Source organism: Stegodyphus dumicola, chromosome 1, assembly GCF_044657685.1.
Source record: "Stegodyphus dumicola isolate Sdum_Otavi_A_Nest chromosome 1, ASM4465768v1".
Classification (NCBI taxonomy): Eukaryota; Metazoa; Arthropoda; class Arachnida; order Araneae; family Eresidae; genus Stegodyphus; species Stegodyphus dumicola.
In genome coordinates this window covers 280,948,598-280,968,389 of record NC_140768.1, presented here as the reverse complement: position 1 = coordinate 280,968,389, position 19,792 = coordinate 280,948,598, and the positions used below count along the sequence as shown (strand labels likewise).

The 19,792-nt window shown below is 31.5% G+C and overlaps 2 protein-coding genes and 1 non-coding gene across 5 annotated transcripts in view; all 3 read left to right on the top strand.

Moving 5' to 3' along the window:
- Non1 (nucleolar GTP-binding protein 1) overlaps positions 1 to 1,472 on the top strand; it is an 87,341-nt gene extending 85,869 nt beyond the window's left edge. For both annotated transcript variants that reach the window (XM_085807740.1, XM_085807735.1), the window contains one exon: positions 1,240 to 1,472. In XM_085807740.1, the coding sequence (XP_085663866.1) occupies positions 1,240 to 1,392 (153 nt within the window). In that variant the 3' untranslated portion in view covers positions 1,393 to 1,472. The remainder of the gene's footprint in view (positions 1 to 1,239) is intronic.
- Positions 1,473 to 18,058: 16,586 nt separating this feature from the next.
- On the top strand, positions 18,059 to 18,140 carry TRNAS-GCU (transfer RNA serine (anticodon GCU)). Its single transcript has one exon. It is a non-coding gene; the product is annotated as a tRNA-Ser (tRNA).
- A 697-nt stretch (positions 18,141 to 18,837) lies between these two features.
- LOC118183202 (uncharacterized) overlaps positions 18,838 to 19,792 on the top strand; it is a 62,280-nt gene continuing 61,325 nt past the window's right edge. For both annotated transcript variants that reach the window (XM_035352670.2, XM_035352669.2), the window contains exon 1: positions 18,838 to 19,117. The gene's annotated coding sequence lies outside the window, so the exon portion shown is untranslated. The remainder of the gene's footprint in view (positions 19,118 to 19,792) is intronic.

The window sequence follows — 19,792 nt, the reverse complement described above, 5'->3', positions numbered from 1 at the left end:
GTTAATTATCAGAAAAATTTTGCAAATTATCAGAAAAATTTTGTCATTGAAATCTGTTCATGATTTATAATTTTTTGAAATTTGCATTACAATTTATATTTTTAAATATGAAAATATTACTTTAGCATATGAGTTCGTGTACTGTGAAGATAAATTATTAAAAATATGGTGTTAAAAATTCTTCTAACAGACCCAAGAAGGGGGAAAATCTACTGTAAAATTTTTATTTAACCCTTCAAGTAAATTCATGCAATTTTAAAAGTCTGCAACAAAAGTCGTTTCACACAGTTATGTGGTGCTGAATGGCAGAACATTTAATGTGACTTCAGAAATTTCTGAAAATTGAGTTCTAGCTCCAATCCAGAATTAAGTCAAAGATTTTTCAAGGAACTCAAATTTTAAGATTGTCTCTTGATAGTTCAACAAATTGTTTTTTAGGCTTTACATGGCAGATAATTAATCTCATTAATATTAATTAAAAGTGCTTTTTGTATCCAAGATAACCTTTTGAAATCAAAATTCAGTATGAAATATTCACAAAATTGTTTTAGAATTTCAAGTTATTTATTATAATTTAATCTTTTTACTTCTTTCTGCTATAAAATTGTTGAAAATTGAAAGCATTTCAAAATGAATTAGATTCAAAACGTTTTATAAGATGGGTATTTTTCACTAACATAAATTTAAAAAGAAATAAAAAAAATTTAATTTCATAAATTTCTGATAATGTTGCCTTTATTTGTTGTTCAAAATATTTTGGCTTTGATAAACGAAGGAAGCTTCAACTCGATAAATTTTAAAGGAAGACAATCTTCCAACTCTCGTAATGCAGTGTTTATGAGCAGCAATAAAAGCAGGTTTTTCGGAATGTTGAGGCTTATCTGATATTTTGACATTTCCAGTTAGATTTTTTTAATTGCATCTTGAATCTAGGGTTGACTATGATAAAGTAGCTACACATCGTGATTAATTTAAAAATCAACATAGCTATGACCTTAGCTGCAGCTGAAATGTAAGCATCACATTGTGAATGTTGCTAGGATTAATCAAATCCACTAAAATCTGATGAATTTGCTTTTATGTGATAACTTTCTCAAGTTTTAGAAGTTTTAATTGAACAGTTAACGTGTTTCTCATATATGTTTTATTGGGTCTTTAATTTTAATCAATAAGTATATCAATAATATATTTATATATATGCACACAACTAAATTATATTAATTTTTATTTTATACTTAGATGAGGAAAAAAGCAAGGAAACTGGCGAAATTAGCTCAGCGTCCTGGAAACCTAAAAGCCAGAAAAGGTGAAGCTGACAGAAAAATCTTGAACTTACGCCCAAAACATTTGTTTGTTGGTAAACGAACTCTTGGAAAAACATCACGGCGGTGAAGTGAATTGTTCAAAATATGAATGCATAGATTTGGTTGTACAGAATATAAATTTTAATAAATCAGTTATATTCATTATGATCATTAGTATTTCCCCATTATTGTGTGTTTGTGTGCATACTTAATGGCACCAAAATCTTTTAAATTCAACAATCTGTTTCACACAGTTGGATACGGTGCAGTTCAAATAATTTTCTTAAAAAAAGCTTAGGTAAGTATTTATAAATTCCTCTTCTTGTAATTAAGACACAATAACACGCCGAATAAATACTAATTCAGAAGTCAAACAACAAAAATCAGCGTTAATTTACAAAATTTTCACAGGACTAGTTTCGATGGTTTTACCGAACCATCATCTTCAGCTGCAAAACCGCAAATGAACAAGATAGGAAATAATGTTTAGATAAGATAAAAAAGCCTGGACAAGAATAAGCAAGTGGCGCCATCTGTTGGCGAAACCAGAACTAAAACATAATTTCTCTAAAAGCCGAAGGCAAATTTGGATTGGAATTAGGATCGTTAACTAGAACAGAAAGATTTTTATGAATGTGAAATGCCTCTAGAAAATCCAGTTCTCCAATGGAAGATGTTTTTTGAATAATTTTGGCAGCAGAAAAATTGAAAGTGTGATTTTCGGACCAACAATGTTGAGCAACAGAAGACTTCTGTGTTTCCTTTTTTCTAACATATGCCTCATGTTCTTTGACGCGAAATTTTAAGGCTCTCTTAGTTTGGCCAATGTAAATTAAACCGCACTGGCAAGGAATCCTATAAATACCCCAGGAATTCATATCCGGAATGGGGTCCTTGAGTATAGAAGTTGGAATTTTATTGATGGGAGAGTAAACAACCCGAAAGTTAAATTTCTGCAAAATATGTGCAACTTTATAGCTAATTGATGGAAAGAAGGGAATGACAACAGAATTTTTATAATCTCCTAAAATAAGAGTGTGGCTTTTAGTGTGTTGAGATGAGAATTTTTTAACTGCTTGATTAATAATGTTGGGTGAAAAGCCCATTGTTAATATTTCTAATGTTAGTCTTTCAGAAGAACAAGAGAGAATTCTAAAATATAATTTTAACTTCTCACAAACCTGTAAACCCTCGATTCCAAAGATTTTGGCTCCTATCGAAAAAGCTTTCAAGTTCAGTAAAGTTTCAGATTCACAGAAAGAAATGATTAGGCATCTTGTCGCTCATAATGTGAAATTCAATAATAAACCTTTGAAACCAAATCTAACTGCGAGAGAAAGAGCTACAATGCGCGAGATTCATTCTAACCCGGATATTGTCATTTCAAAGGCCGACAAAGGTGGCCAGATAGTCGTCATGGATAAGAACACTTACATCGATGGTGTCACTAAACTCTTAAACGAAGGACCATATAATCCGATCCCTAAAGATCCTTCACCTTCGGACTTATCCAAAATAAAAACTGCGATCAAATCTTCGCAAATCATTTCAAGCAACTTAAAACATTCGCTTATCCCATCTGTTGCGAATTGTGCCAGATTATATGCTCTTCCCAAAATTCATAAATGTGGTATTCCTTTCCGCCCTATTGTATCAAATTTAGGTACTGCGTCGTATCCATTAGCTAAATATTTAGTTTCTAGATTTTCCACTCTATTAGACAATAACATTTACACCATAAAAAATTCAATAGAGTTTGTAAAAAAGGTTAAAAACATTTCTCCTCGTAATTTACTCATGGTTTCTTTTGATGTAAAATCATTATTCACCAATGTCCCAGTGGAGGGTGCATTAAGATGTCTAGAAACCAGACTTCGCGAATTTCATTTCTCTTGCATCGAAATCGATGAGCTAATTTCTCTCACTCAACTCTGTTTGAAACAAACACATTTTGTTTTCCAAAATAAATATTACAAGCAAACTGAGGGATTAGCCATGGGAAGCCCCCTCAGTCCCATCCTGGCTGATATCTACATGCATTATTATGAATCAAAATTGTTTGAAACTTTAAACTTCCCGGCATGGTTCCGCTACGTAGACGATACTTTTACCCTGTTTGAAGGTAATAAAGATGATTTAAATAGAGTTCTTTCAACAATGAATTCTATTGATCCTGCTATTCAGTTCACTTTTGAACTTGAGACTTGCAATTCTCTTCCGTTTCTCGACATTCTGGTCACACGTAACACATCCAACTTCAGTACTACAGTTTACCGTAAACCTTCATCAGTTTGCCTTCCACCACACTTTAAATCATGTCATCCGACTAAACAAAAGTTAGCTTCATTTTATTCCTATGTTTTCCGTGCTCTTCAAGTTTGCTCCTCAAAACTAGCCCTTGATGAAGAACTAAATTATTTAAAAGCAATAGCTATTGACAGGGGCTTTTCACCCAACATTATTAATCAAGCAGTTAAAAAATTCTCATCTCAACACACTAAAAGCCACACTCTTATTTTAGGAGATTATAAAAATTCTGTTGTCATTCCCTTCTTTCCATCAATTAGCTATAAAGTTGCACATATTTTGCAGAAATTTAACTTTCGGGTTGTTTACTCTCCCATCAATAAAATTCCAACTTCTATACTCAAGGACCCCATTCCGGATATGAATTCCTGGGGTATTTATAGGATTCCTTGCCAGTGCGGTTTAATTTACATTGGCCAAACTAAGAGAGCCTTAAAATTTCGCGTCAAAGAACATGAGGCATATGTTAGAAAAAAGGAAACACAGAAGTCTTCTGTTGCTCAACATTGTTGGTCCGAAAATCACACTTTCAATTTTTCTGCTGCCAAAATTATTCAAAAAACATCTTCCATTGGAGAACTGGATTTTCTAGAGGCATTTCACATTCATAAAAATCTTTCTGTTCTAGTTAACGATCCTAATTCCAATCCAAATTTGCCTTCGGCTTTTAGAGAAATTATGTTTTAGTTCTGGTTTCGCCAACAGATGGCGCCACTTGCTTATTCTTGTCCAGGCTTTTTTATCTTATCTAAACATTATTTCCTATCTTGTTCATTTGCGGTTTTGCAGCTGAAGATGATGGTTCGGTAAAACCATCGAAACTAGTCCTGTGAAAATTTTGTAAATTAACGCTGATTTTTGTTGTTTGACTTCTGAATTAGTCCTCTTCTTGTGTTTATTATCCTACGTGCTCAAGATTGATACTGCGTAATAATAAATAGTCATCTGTACTGCTCTAATGTATTTTAGTAAGATAATGAATAAAGTTTTCTGTCTTTAATATTAAATATATCTATTAGAATTTTTATGAAATTTTAACAGGCTACATAATTTATACAATAAAATTGTCTATTTTGAGTAATCTAAGGTGATAAGGATTTGTAAGGTATTTCTATTGAAAGAAATTTTTCTGAACATCTACAACTAATTTGTAGGTTATTAATAAAAATTTGTCTATACTTGATTTACAAATTACTTTTGATATTAAAATTTGATAAAACCCTGTTGGCTTTTAAATTTGTTTTCATGAAGAAACAGAATGGTGTTTTTAATAACATTCAAAGTATTTGACATTTCTTTCATATTTCCATCTGAAATTTTTACCTCCCCTCCAAAAAAAATAAGTGTGTACTCTTCATATATACATCTATAATACTTTATGAAAATAAATTCTTTAAAACAATATATACTCTTTTGTGTTTAACAAAGTACCTGACTGCAATATGGATTTGAGTCTGGGGTATATGTATTCAGATTTTACAAATATGCTAAGACAGTAAAATTTATAAATGGGGAGAAACTGAAATAGATGTAGGCAATATATTCTGAAGTACCGAATAGAAATAATTTTTTGAATGCAGCAAATATTGTTAATTCATTAGGAATTGTGCAGGATAAAATGAGCATACCAAATAATTTGGTTTATTTCCAGTTCATAATTACAATTTTACATTATGATCGTTTCTTCAATTTCCTTTCTATATATTTCTTATTTTTTCCCCTTTCTGTTATCCCTGGTCATTTTATCATTTCTTATGATGTCCAACAAGCATTAAAATTATTTCTAATTTGTCTGGCATTTAATCAGATTTTCAGCATGTTTTGTCTTTAACCGCCGTGGAAAACATACAAGATTCACTTCCCAGTGCCACAGTTTTTACACACAGCCGCATGATGTATTAGAGGAGAAATAAGCAGTTAGGCGATTGCATAATAACATGCGGTGTATTGGGGGGGGGAATAAGTTCATGTTTTTCTGTCTAAAAACCTCTTTACTTTCACAAAATAAAGAATAAAAGAAAAAAATGAAAATATGAAATTTAATGTTTAGAGTAAAAATATAACAAAAAGATGTAAGTATAATAAAAATGATGTTTGTATAATAAAAAAAATCCCCAAAAATGCAGTTTCGATCAATTTCTTTTTAGACCAGTAAAGTGTAATACTGTCAAAAGTCGTTAATCCGGACTCTTCGGGACTTCGGCAATTCCGGATTATAGATCATCAGTTTAAATCTGGTAAGATGGCATGCAGAAATTATTAAATTAAGAATATGAAACCGTAATTTAGGAAATACAGAACAATTATGATCTAAAGGGTATCAATATTTACAAAAAAAAGCTTAATCAGGGTTCGTAGTGGTCCTTATAAGTCCTTATATTTGAAAATAAAATATAAAGCCCTTATAGGTGCTTACTTTTTCTTTAAAGCCCTTATTTTTTTGTTTTTAGTGCTTATTTTTTGCTTTTAGTGCTTTTTTTTAATGAACGCGCTATTTTTCCCTGTACCAAAGCCGAAACTAAATAAACAACTTTTCTTCCTAATATGGAATGTCAGATGGTGAGTCACTCTCCAGAAAATAGCTTTTCCCCCTTTCTCTGTATTAACATAACCTTTGGTGTGCACGAAGAGTACAGACAGGTGCCCGTCGTTCTATTGGTCAAAGAATTGCGAAAGCAGTAGAAAATTCCGCTACATTCGGCATTCTTTTCCTCCCACCCAAATACTACACGTTTGAATTTTTATCAAGATCTTAAAAATTTGCATTCTCGTTCTGCTTGGTCAGTTCATATTCGTGTTTATTATGATCGTTATGCTTATATTATGAGCATATGTATGAATGTTTATAATAACATAGTTGCAGTAACTGCTGAAGTATAGTAAACTTCCAAATGGTTGTGTTTTAACACAGATTAGCTTTCTAAGGAATAATATTCGGAATGGTTTCATTAAAGGGAAAGTAATCGAATAGTCAAAATAATTTCATTTTTTTGGCCGATACATTATGCAATACGAAGGTTGGGAGGTGTCTCCCCTTTCTCCGCAAAATCTTGAATATTGAAACTGTAACAGTTCGATGCAAAAGAAGCAAAGGACCTTTTTTTTTTTTTTTTTTTTTTTTTTCCTTTGTTCACTTTCCAATCTGGATTGAATAGAACTAAAAGTTCTGCGGTCTACCAACCCAAGCGAAGAATGATTCTATTCCGAAAATTAGAATGAAAAACACCCCAGTTATTTAGTTCGTTAATCTCCCAATACCGGCAGTTGTTGATTCTGATTGCGTAATATCACGTAGGGAAGAATTACGGCGCACGTATTGCGCAATAACGATATTTTGCAGAGATAATTAATTTTGATGTTTAGTCCGAGATTTGTTTTATGAACACTTAAAAGAGTTTTACTGTGTTTGCTAAGCAGAATATTTTTTAGTTCCGTTGGTTTATTTTTATATGATGCACATATCGAAATGTCAAAAGCATTTATTTAGCGGAAAAATCTAAAGAGCGACTACAGTCTATTTCCCCCCCCCCCCCCTCCGCTCCTTAACGTTACGCTTGAGTGTCTGAATATTCGCCAGTTTCCAAGTATGCGGGTTAGTTAAGCTTTTACTGTTAAAAGATGACTGCATGAAGCAAATTTCTGTCTTTGATTTCAGAAATGTTCCTCTTTTTTTACTTAGATTACTTTGCTTGCAATATCTGTTAAGAAAAAACTGATATACAATGAAAATTTAGAAAATATTCAGAATTTAGATTTAAATTATTTAAACATCAATATGTGTGGAAAAATAAATTTTATTTATTATTAGGTTCCAAGCGAATATAATAAATAAGCCTTATTATTATTTATTTTCTCTATTTTGAACTGAAATTTCATCATTAAATCTTGTAATATAGTTTAGTTCATAGTTTTTTTTTCTCTCATTGTAAACTAGTTCTGTAAATTGAACTATTATTTAAAATTTTAAAAAAAAAGTAATAATTTTCCATGGTTGAGGTAATGCTTTTTCTCTCTTAATAAGTACTTTATTTCTCATATTTTAAATTACAAGTCTAATTTTTAAGGTTATGCAGTTGTGTATGATGTAATTAGACAGGTGCTTATTTTTTTTCTTAAAATGTGCTTGAAAAGTGCTTATTTTTTTAACTAAAATGTGGCTATGAACCCTGTTAATATTTATTTGTTTACTTTATTAAACATTTCTTTCAATGTAAGTTGTTTAAGTTGCTTTGTTTTTTATGTGATAATACATTCTCTTTAATTCTATAAACAGACATAATTTCTTGTTCAGTTACAAAGTTCCGCTGTTCAAGTTCTATAATTGCTGTGTCGAGAATACCGACTAATTTGTCAAATCGAAATTTTTTTGTTTTCAATAACCTCCGTCACTTTCTTTGCTATCGGAAGCGTATTATAATGATGAGGAATTTGATTTAAATCATATTAGACGGAGTACATCGAGATGAAATACTGCATTTAGTAAGGAATTGCAAGCCAAATAAAATAAAAACGTCTGCCTTGAAGATAAGGATAGTGCTGACAGATCAACTTCCAATTCATTGCGCGCTGCGGCGTTAAACAAAGTTTAGATAAACAAATGATATCCATTTTTTGCAGCAATTCCACTTTTTGTTTAATAAACTTCGAAACATGCTTTCGCTTTGTAGATCCTTCACATATTAGTAAATATATATCAGAAATTCTATTTGACATAATCAAAAGTTCAAGCTTACTTTTATAAAATTGCTCTAAACAGTCTGCAAAAAATAAGCCGAATCCAATTCGAAGATTAAGGAACAACACAATCTGCAACATTAACTGAATTAGATAATTTTAGGTTAGCTTATACCGTCTGTTGTACATTAAACGTGCATTCGTAAACGTATTTTGCGCACACGCATATTCACAGCTGTAAAGGATGCATGCGCAGAAAGTTTGTAGCTTTGAGTTCTGAATTAACGACTTTTGACTGTATCAGGTTTTGTTGTTCTACGTTGTAAAATCAGTATACCTAAATAGAAAGTGTAGAGGTGGCATAGGCAAGTTTTTTTTACATCAAGTCATACCTAACATTGAGCATCTTTCAGAGAATAGTCACAATACTCTTCATCTGACGTAATATCATATTCTAAGGTGTCTGATCCTGAAGATGTCGGAAAGTAGTCATCTGTTTCACTGTCGGACATGTTCGTAAAAAAATAAATAAACAAAACTAAAACGGAAGACACAATAAAAAATGCATTTTATTCAAACATGAGCAATAACTACATAATTACTTTCACCGTTTCAAAAACATCTCTTTAATTCCTGCCCCTTTCTCTGAAATAAGGCCCGTTCACATGCAACGCTCCTTCGCACAGCTGCCGTTAGCAAGGGGAGGAAAAGGAGACATGAAAGAGTCTAGTCTTTAGGACCCGTTCAGAAGACCAGTCTTCCTTCCCCTTTACACCTAAAGCCGCTGTGAGCAATCACGTCTCCGAATTGGCATATTTCTAATACTGTTCACACATTTTTAACGTGGTTTACTGTTGTTAATTTTGTAATCTGCACTTTCGCAACTGGTACCTGAACTTTTGTAATGGTTCCTGAAAAATATATGCTTTTTAATTATTATTATTATTTCATAAGCTGTTATTTAGTTCACTCTTGGTGCTTGTCGCTATGGTTTAAAAGATGGTAATGGATTTTTAAACTGCTTCCCGGTAAGATATAGAACTCAAACTTTGTACATACACTGCTTGTGGATGTGGTGCAACGCTTTTGATTTTTAGAGGATTAGATTTTTTCAAATTTAAAGTTGAAACGACTTTTTGTAAATATTAAATAAACTGAGAATCTCAGAATATTATAGTTTGCACCATAACACGCTGTGGGAAAAAAAAAAAATGAAATTTTTAGCGTAATTTTTTAATTTTCTTTTTAAAAATATTTTGTGAGAATTTTTGAAAATCGTTCATATTTTTAGACTTTTTGATGCCCATTAATTTTAAAATTTCATATCTAAAAAATATTGGTTACAAACTCCGACATTTTCACAGCTTCTAAAACAAACCTTTCACATTAAAAAAAAAGATAAAGGAAATTAATTGGATGATTTTTTTACTTTTTTGAAAGATATGCAATGAAGCAGAATGGGAAATATTGGTTCTTCTTGGGCATCAATTCGAAACATCAGTTTCAAAGTAATAATCTCATTATACCACGCTATTTTTATGACATTATTTATGCTATATAAGTTGTTATTGTTACCAATTGTTAGTTCAGCGTGAGATTGGAGATATTTCTGAGTTAACTTTCTCTTAAGATGCGTTTTGCATTTCGTTGATTTTAACGTTCTTATTAGATTGAAGCATAACTACTGATTATAGTTAGTGATATTTTAAACTAGGGTTCGGCAACCTGTTTGTCCTTAAGCGCGCAATACTAAATTTGAAAATCACCGAGGGCGCATATTTTACAGATAATCAACAGGTATAAATAGGCATTAAAAAAGATTTTTTATAACTTTATTTTGTTGGTGTCATACATAATGTTCTCGGTCCTTAAACCATTATCTAAATGCGAGTCATTAAGCTTTGTTCGGTATTTTGATTTCAAATATTTCATATTTGAGAACAAAGACTGGCAATTGTATGTTGTTGCACAATATGAATAAATTTTTAGCGCACATTTCCTTAAAATAGGATACTTATTTTCATCGACTAAGTTCTGAAACATTTTATCTTTACTATGCGCTTTTAAAATATCACTTTGCAAGTTTATTATTTCTTATTCTAGGTCTTCGATATTATGAAGCTCGAAATACACTGAAACTATTTCAAGGGCATCCATCTTCAGTAACATTGAATGGATTTATGAAAAATCTTAGAACGGGTTCTAATGCTGCAAAATCTTCAAATCTAGAAGAAAACTCTTCTATTAGCTTATCTATAATGTCTAAATATGATGTAGCAGTAAAATTTTCATTATTCAAATTTAAACTCTCAACAGTATATTTTATATTTGGGAAATGTAATAATGATTTTTTCAATAGATGGGATTTCAATAACACTAACTTGCATTTGAATGCATTTACTGTACTAATCATGTCAGCAATATGCTGATTTTTCCCTTGTATTTTTAAATTTAATTCATTCAACTTTGCCGTTATATCTGTCAGAAATCCAAGGTCGATTAGCCAATCCTTATTTTCTAATTGCTCATAAAATGTGACTCTTGATGCAATAAATTCCTTTATTTGTGGCAAAAGCATGATAAACTGCTCAAGTATTTTACCTCTGCTCAGCCACCACACTTCAGTATGTAAAAGATCTGTGAACTGAACGTCCTCGTCTTCTAAAAGTAATTTAAACAATCTGTGTTGCATAGCTCCCGATCTTATGGAATTAATAATTTTTGTTATTATCGTAAATACGTGTTGAAAACCAATTGTTTTTGCGCATAACATATCCTGATGTATGAGGCAATGATAAGAAATAAATTTCGGGTATAAGGAATCCTGTCTACATAAGGAAATAAATCCTTTCTCCTCTGATGCTTCCCTTTAATGGCAGAACTTTAAGGAATTCTTCTTTTGTTGTAAAATCAGAAAATACCATCTTCACGCAAATTGTTAATTGTGATATATTTGTCACGTCTGCCGATTCATGCATCTGTAGCGAAAAGAAAATACAATTTTCTATATCATTTGCTAATTCTGCCTCCAAATTCTCTGCAATTACTTTAATTCTTCTAGTAACAGTTCATGCTGATAATTGCAACGTGTTTATAGCTGAAACTATTTCCTTTTTATTTTTAAATTCTTCAAAAAGTGAATCAGCAGCTTCTAACATGGCTTCTTTCACTAATTCTCCATCTGTAAATGGTTTTTTATTCTTAGCTAGCAAATGCAATATTTTATATGACGCGATCGTTGCTGCTTTATGTTGTTGCAGTGGTTTAGTAAAAAAATTTTTGCTGGTATGTCGATCAATATTCCTTTTCTTGGGAATCGCAACACTATTATTACACAACAAACAAATACACTTCCCTTTGTAATCAACGAAACAATATAGATGTTCCCATTGATTGTTAAAATAATATGTTCTTTTTCTTTTAGATTTATCCATGAAGGGTTTTGAAATATGATCACACACTAACAAAAAATACGTGCATGTTATTAGATACGCTCAAGGTTAGCAAACTGCTAATCTATGCACAATCCTAAACTAACTACTGTCTAACCACGCTAGCAAGAGCAGTTTGGCTGAGGGCCAAGATGGGTCATTTTAATTGAAGGGGTGTGTGAGCGAAAAGCGCGGGTATTTTTCCCTCTTGAAGGTCGAAGGGGTGTGGGTGAAATCGAAGGTCAGGGGACATTTAGTGTACCGGGCTACTGCACTCGCCCCTACATAACTGATAGATGTGCTCACTTCCGCCCCAAACCGGATGTTTACATAGATCTGGAATACGTGGTCAGACAGCACTTGCTGTATATTGCCGTTTGACAAGAGTAAGTAAATTGCTCTGGCTGTCATACATTTACATTAGTCCAGCGAGGGCGCATTAAAAATCGATCGGGGGCGCTGCGTTGCCTACCCCTGTTTTAAACACTTGTACGAGTATTTCTGTGGAAAATTCCAGAACATTGAAGTGTTTCTGTTGATAAAAAAAATTTATTTAAGCTATCATCGGATTTGAGTGCAATGACAATCATTTACAAACTATTATGAATCTATTACAAACCCATATGCACGCAACAATATTGAAATTAATTAATGTATTAAAATTGTTTTGAATGTGTTTTACAAAACAAAAACAGGTAAAGAAAAATTCTGCTTGCATTTTATGAGTTTTTGCAATTTTTCTGGCCACATAAGGTTTTTGAAAAAAGGTTTGTAATTTATGTTTATATTTACCAATTGAATAAATAGCACTAGGTTTGATTTATATACATATGTGTGTATTGAAATTCGGTAATAAAATTTTTAAGATTTGAAATGATTAAATGTCTATTTAGACAGTTTGTATTCTTTAAACTGCAAATGCAAACTGAGAACCTTTTGCACTTTTTTCAATAAATCCTTTTACTTAAATACCTAAAACATATACAGGTATGGACTAAATTTTTTATTATTTGTACTGCTGATATAAAATTGTATACATTATAGAAACAAGAATGTGTTTTGCAAAATACTGAAAGGAAAAAATTATTTGAAATGTAAATGTGACTGAGATCATATTTGTTTGAAAGATTTTAGATGAAAGTGTATTTTTTTTCCCTCAGAAACTAATTCATTAATTGCAAAATCATTCCTTGAAGTTATTAAGAACATTAATAAATACAATAAAAAAACTGGGAGGGGGGAGACATTGAAAATTGTAGGAGAATAAAGACATTTTAATTGTAAAATTTTTCTTCAAAAATTTAAATTAAAAAAAAAATGATAGCAAAAACTTTTGTTCAACTTAAAGTTATCTTGTCTCACAAAACCATTTAATAATGTTCATAAAAAGTAGATGAAAATGTTTAAATTTTTTTAAAAAAAATCATTCAAAAGGTACAGAGTCCCTTTTCTTGTTGAAGCCGATATGCACTTGTCTTAACTTTAGTTTTAATTTGAACGATATTTCTGGAATACTTAGCATCAGATAACCTTGTCTGTATTTGTCTATAATTTCCATATCTTGTACAGTTCTATCTAATTTTTGGGGGGATGCTATCACATCCCCAGACATCTATCATTGCGATTGTTTCACTGACAGTCCAGCGAGCAGTAATTAAAATTAAGTGAACCACACAGTATAGTATGGGAAATCTCCCCATTTGCCCTGCTCCTGAGAGGTAAGGAACATTCAACCAAGTTCTACCTCCAATTTGGCGAGGCAGTTAATGCTTGTCCCATGTGAACGGGACACGTTGGAAGAACCGGTTTTCGCTACCGGGCGAATCTGCTCTTGCGAATGGGTCTATAGTATCCTCCTCTGCATACTCTGTCAAGCGTTCCAAAGCATTTGTGAGTAATTCTACTGGTAGAGCTCAAAGCAAATGATAGTATTTTGAAATGGCAAGTATATATGCCCATGGCAGTTAAGGAGTTAAAATTATAATAATTGATGAAATATCTCAATATCTTGAAACAGTGTTGAGTGGATAATCAATTAAAATTGAAATTTGTAGTCAATAACATAAGCCTTTATAACTTGACATGTATTGCGTTGCATCAACATGAACGTACGGGCGAATCTGCTCTTGCGAATGGGTCTATAGTATCCTCCTCTGCATACTCTGTCAAGCGTTCCAAAGCATTTGTGAGTAATTCTACTGGTAGAGCTCAAAGCAAATGATAGTATTTTGAAATGGCAAGTATATACGCCCGTGGCAGTTAAGGAGTTAAAATTATAATAATTGATGAAATATCTCAATATCTTGAAACAGTGTTGAGTGGATAATCAATTAAAATTGAAATTTGTAATCAATAACATAAGCCTTTATAACTTGACATGTATTGCGTTGCATCAACATGAACGTAATATCACAGATACAATTCAGTTTTATATTGCGGGCAAAATGATATGGTCCCAGTCTGACAATCATTAAACAGCCATTTCATTTTTATTTTTTAATTTTCATGTATTTTAATCTTTGAATTTTTATGTATAAATATTAAAGAAATGTTCATTCAAATGTCAGTCTTGGCCAGAGGCTATTGACTGCTGTTCATTCAACCGCTAATTTTAGAATACGGAGAGGAAATACTAAAATTAAAAATGAGGAATTAAAAGCCTACTGCTTAACTGATTTATATAGTTTTTATCTTGCATACATATATATACACACTAATGGGTAGATGCTGAATACTAGTATTTTGACTAGGATTCGAATTCCAGCTAATCGGTTGGCTTTATGTGCATCGATTTCCTCTGTATTGTGGATGTAGACCATTTTCCATCCCCTGTGAAAATATTATTACGGACAGATAGCCCTCATGTGCTGTGTCATAATTAATTAAATGAGCAAAAGGCGCTTGGGCAACTCTTTAAATTTTAACATGTGGTGTGTTATTACTGTGAATCTAGTGGAAGATGATTTTTTGAATTAAAGTATAAAAAAGTTATTTCATATAAAGATGCATATAATTTACATTTTCAATCAATATCCATTCATTATCACATTTGCTGCCGATAACGTACTGGTGCGGGATTGGCATTATTGCTGAAAAGCCAATCTCACTATGGCGTGTAGTGTGGAGTCGCATCTCGGGTGCCAGACAGGCGCTGGCTTAGGAAAAGTAACGTCTCATTGTTTATTTTAAAGTTTAGTTGGCATAACATTTTAAATATGTAGGCTAGCATTGGAGTGGAGTGAAAGTTAAAAACTAGTTTTAAATGTACGTGGTTTGGAATGACAACAAAGTTTCATTTCACACAAAGATCATGCACAAACAACGTTCTGAAACATGTATTTTACAATTTGTGATAAGTTATATCAAATAAAACAAAATTTACAAAAATAATGCATAGGGAAGGACTATTAATTTCGTTTTGCTATTTTGTGTCGAAACCTTTAAAAGGCTGTATCACTTTTCAAATCGTTGCCACCAAATATTATCGCCCTGTGTTATATTTGAAGAAATTAAATAATGAATCTGCATAAATGTATGTATGTTTCTCGCATTGTGATAAAACAACGGTACCTAGAGTCATCAAATTTGGAATTTGATACAAATTTCATATTTTGTAAAACTTGAGCAAATTTTTTATTAACAAACTCGAGGATTTCAAAGCGAGCGATGACAACGTTGTACAGAAAAACTTTTATCTCCAGCGCGTGAGACTGTATCAGAAATTCTAAAGATATGCTCAATTTAAAATAATTTTGCAACATTGCTCTTTGAACTAAATTTTATGGTTTAAGTGTGAAGAACATATTTAATAAATAAATGCTAAAAAAACTCCCCTTTGGTTTATAATCTGAAACCATTCAGGTTGCCTTTTCCAAGAAAGGCAACTGAAATGATAGAAACAGATCTTTTATCCTTCCATTTTATGCAATAAATTGAGTCATCATTAACTGAAAAGTCTTATATCTCCTCTCGACATAAATTTGTCTTCTTTTAAGTTTTTGGGTAGATACTTCCGATTCATGTTTACAGTGTCACATGCATAGATGTTCTATGTCTTTAAAAAGCGAAACAAATTATAACTACTGAAGTAGTTGTCCATGAAAACTGTATGGTTCTTATCATAAAGAGGCTGGCACAAAGTTTTCACTACTCTCTTGCCTAGATTGATTTTTTTTGACAGAGTCACCGAGTTTGCCAGTATAAATTTCAAATTGGTATGCAAATCCAGTGCCATCGCATTGCATCCATACTTTGTAATGGCGTTTTATGGTGGTTTTTTTTTTTTTTTTTTTTTTTTTTTTTTTTTAGGTATCTACTGCTTTAGGCTGCTTCTCTCTTTGAAGCGAATCGTTGATTCGTCAATTGTCCGAGTTTTGTTGGGATTGAAAACTGCCATAAACCTTTCCGAGAGATGCTTTAAAAGAGGGCGTATTTTGTACAGCTTATCAAAATTAGTGTCTTTTCTATTAGTTAGGTTAGTAGAAAAAGGAAGAATTATCTATTTCTTAGGTTGTAAACAATTATCACTTAGATGAAAATTTCCCAATGTCCAACTGAACCTGTTGGCAGGCATTATGCATGCTATATAATCATCGTGTAATAATTGCATGCCAATTTTCAAATGTATGCTATATAATCATCGTGTATCGTGTAATAAATGCATGGCAATTTTCTCCAGTAGTCCCGATAACTTGGAAACTTTTTTACGTCCATTAGCAAATTTACAGCGAGAAATCGAAAATACTCGTTACTATTAAGAGGGGAAAACACACTGTTGTTCTGTTTGATTAAAAAACAATATGTTCTATGAACTTAAGTATGAATATACTTAGGAATAAATTTACAGGTGTTGGATCATCCAAATCAAAAATCTCACCTGTCGGTCCCGAATCTTCTTTGAATTCTGGCAGTGAAATATCAACTTCTTGTTTGTTCCAGCACGGAACACAAGATTCTCTGAGGGTTCTGCAAACTCATTGTAACAGATATCCCTTTCTTCTTCAGCAATAACTTCAACATGAGTTATTCTCTCGTGGATTTCAATTTCATCTGAATCAGAACTGACATCTGAAGCATTTGAATCGCAATCGGATGGCAATTCAGCAAAAAGATCCAAAGCTTCCTGAGTTGTTAATTTTTTCCTAGACATTTTAGCACATCAGAACATACAATGGATGTAAAAGCCCTCGCAATCATGAAAAAAGTAGATGCAAATAATAATAATAATAATCTTGAGTGCTATTGAGCGGAATGAAATAACTGAATATTAAAAAGAATCATACATATCCTAAATTGTATACCAAAATTTTTTAAATATTGAAAAATGCAAGATGCCTGGATATCACTCTTGTGGTCCTATTTTGAATATTTTTTAATCATAAACTTAAGCCCTGATATAGAAGTGACATCTACTGAAAAAAATAATAACTAAAATCGATTATTTTTAAAAGATTAGAACAATTCTAATGGAAATTGCTAACTTGAGAAAATAAATATTAATTAGGCGGGACACATTAACCCACCATGCCGCAAAGTGTTAATGCATGTTCTTTACTTTTTTCTTAGTTCTAAATTTTTTAACGAATAAGATGAAAATATGTGCATAACAAAAAAGTCCCAGTGGTCAACTAAAACAGTACTTTGACTATGCACATGCAGAACAAATTGTTGAAATTAAACTTACAATCTGCAATTTTTTAAATTATTCTTTCAAAATGTTGCATGCAAACAAGTTGTAGATTGCAGGATATGTTTTTGCACTTTTTGAAGAGAAATATTCCTTAATTAAAAAATGTTATGAAAATGAAATGCATGATATTAAAATTTCTAAGTGCAAAATAAGCATTATTATTAATTGGAAAGAGACAAACTATCATCATTACGTCTACATGAAAAAAAGACTCCAAACGAATACCCGAAAAAATATTTACTGTTCCTAAAGTTACGAAGTCTTTTTTTTTCCAATGCAGAGGAGCATTGTTGCATTTAATGAGTATTTCGATTCACGAAGTTTTAAGCTTTGATTGTTTCCCAGAATAATTAGATGTTTTTTATTAGAACAATTAGATTATGTATGGAGCGAATTTTGAAATTTATTCGTAAATTAAAACAGAATCACCGAATGCTTAGAATTATTTCTTTTGAATTTTTAGTTCAATCATGTAGCATTGAGCGGAAAACTAACAGGAAAAAAAACTTTCTGAAAATCAAAAAATGCCTGAATCATATTCTTAATAACTGTTCTTTAGCTGCCGTTGTTCAGAAAATTAAGAATCTTTAACTATATTTTTTAAACATAGAATTTAATGTTTTGAAAAGAGCGTATTTCAAACCGGGAAACAGGACGAGGTGGCCGAGTGGTTAAGGCGATGGACTGCTAATCCATTGGGCTCTGCCCGCGTGGGTTCGAATCCCATCCTCGTCGAATGTTTTTTTTAATAATAATTTATGATTATTTATTTGCGTCTGATTTCACATGACATCAATCATTAGCATTTATGACATTCAATTAGTACTGACATACACGGAAATATTAAATTATGGGTGAATTAGTTTTATTATTTATTATTTTTCTCATTAATGTTATTTAAATCTTTTTCAATCAATGAAAAAATATTATACAACTTCTCGTTATTTTACACCACATATCACATTTAATACCACTTTTGTGACCTTTTTTTTTATCGATATTATGTACATTTATAGGTTAACTTTCTTAAATGATATTTTATGGGGTTCTTCCTGTTCCCTGAAGGTAATATTTATTTCAACCTAGTTTCAAAACATAGCCATCTCGAGGATATGCGATTATGTAAAGAATGACAATGAAAATTCTGAATTGCATTTAAGTACCATTTGATTCCAAACGTCATCAAATTTTATTGTTATCCCTCTCAGAATGAAAGAATACATTTTGCTTAATCAATTGAATTACACTTTGGGATTTCATTATACTATACTATTACAATTGCGATAAAATTCTAAAAGTTAATTCGGGATAGTTTATATTGTTGTCCCTAGATGGCGGCAGCAGATAAACTGCTGATTAGCATAAAGCTAAGTAAAGGTCCAGGCTCCACAGCAGTTAAAATAATCGCAACGCGGAAGAAGTCTGCAAAATTCAATTCATTGCGATTAGGATGCTGAGGCAAAAATCTTCCCGTAAATTCTTTTTTAAATAAAAAATTTATCTTGTTATCATTTGCTCACATAGCAACACTATTTTACAGTTACGAAGTACAGCCTGAAGTGGCGTTGATTGAAATTGAAAGGTTCAGTTATATTTCGTAAAAAAATATGGCACGAGCTATCTTCATTGACAAGAACTATTTATTTATTTATTTATTACTATTATTACTTTTATTTCCGAGGAAAAGTGTGCATCAGACGGTATTTTGAAATGTACTAAGTCTTTCCATTTTAAGTTATAATCATATATTTTCATATTCTCTGATTTTGAGGTTTAAGTTGCTATGTACTTCTCGCACCTTTTGTCAGTATATTTCCCGAATATCACATCCTTTACAAAATTATTATCCGTATGAAACCTTTTCTTGAATTTTAATGCATTTAGTTAAGATGATATGTATAAGAATACTTACTTTGATTTTTGAACCAAAAAATTATTTTTAAGAAACGGATTTGAGAAGCCTAAAATCTAAAATAATTATAGCTATTAATAATAAAAACTGCATATTTTATCGCTAAGAATTATTAATATGGTTGAATCCCAATTAACCGAGACAATGCCGAAGACGAAGCATTGTTAACCCAAAATCATGAATAATTCGACGGCAATTAAAATGAATTAGAAAAGAGAAATAACCTATATTGTAATTAACAGAAAATGCTATTAACAATTTACCTATACTTAAGTTGTTTAATTTGGAGAATAAAGTGACCTGGTTATGTAAATTAAATCACATTTAAAACAAGAACACGCTTTAAAACAGGAATTATTACTGTTTATTTCGATAAGAACCAATGGAAAAAGAAAATTAATGACGGTACATTTAATTTATATTTACGATTTTAGCAGTTTATTTTTAACGGATGATTTTTCAATGCTTTTACATT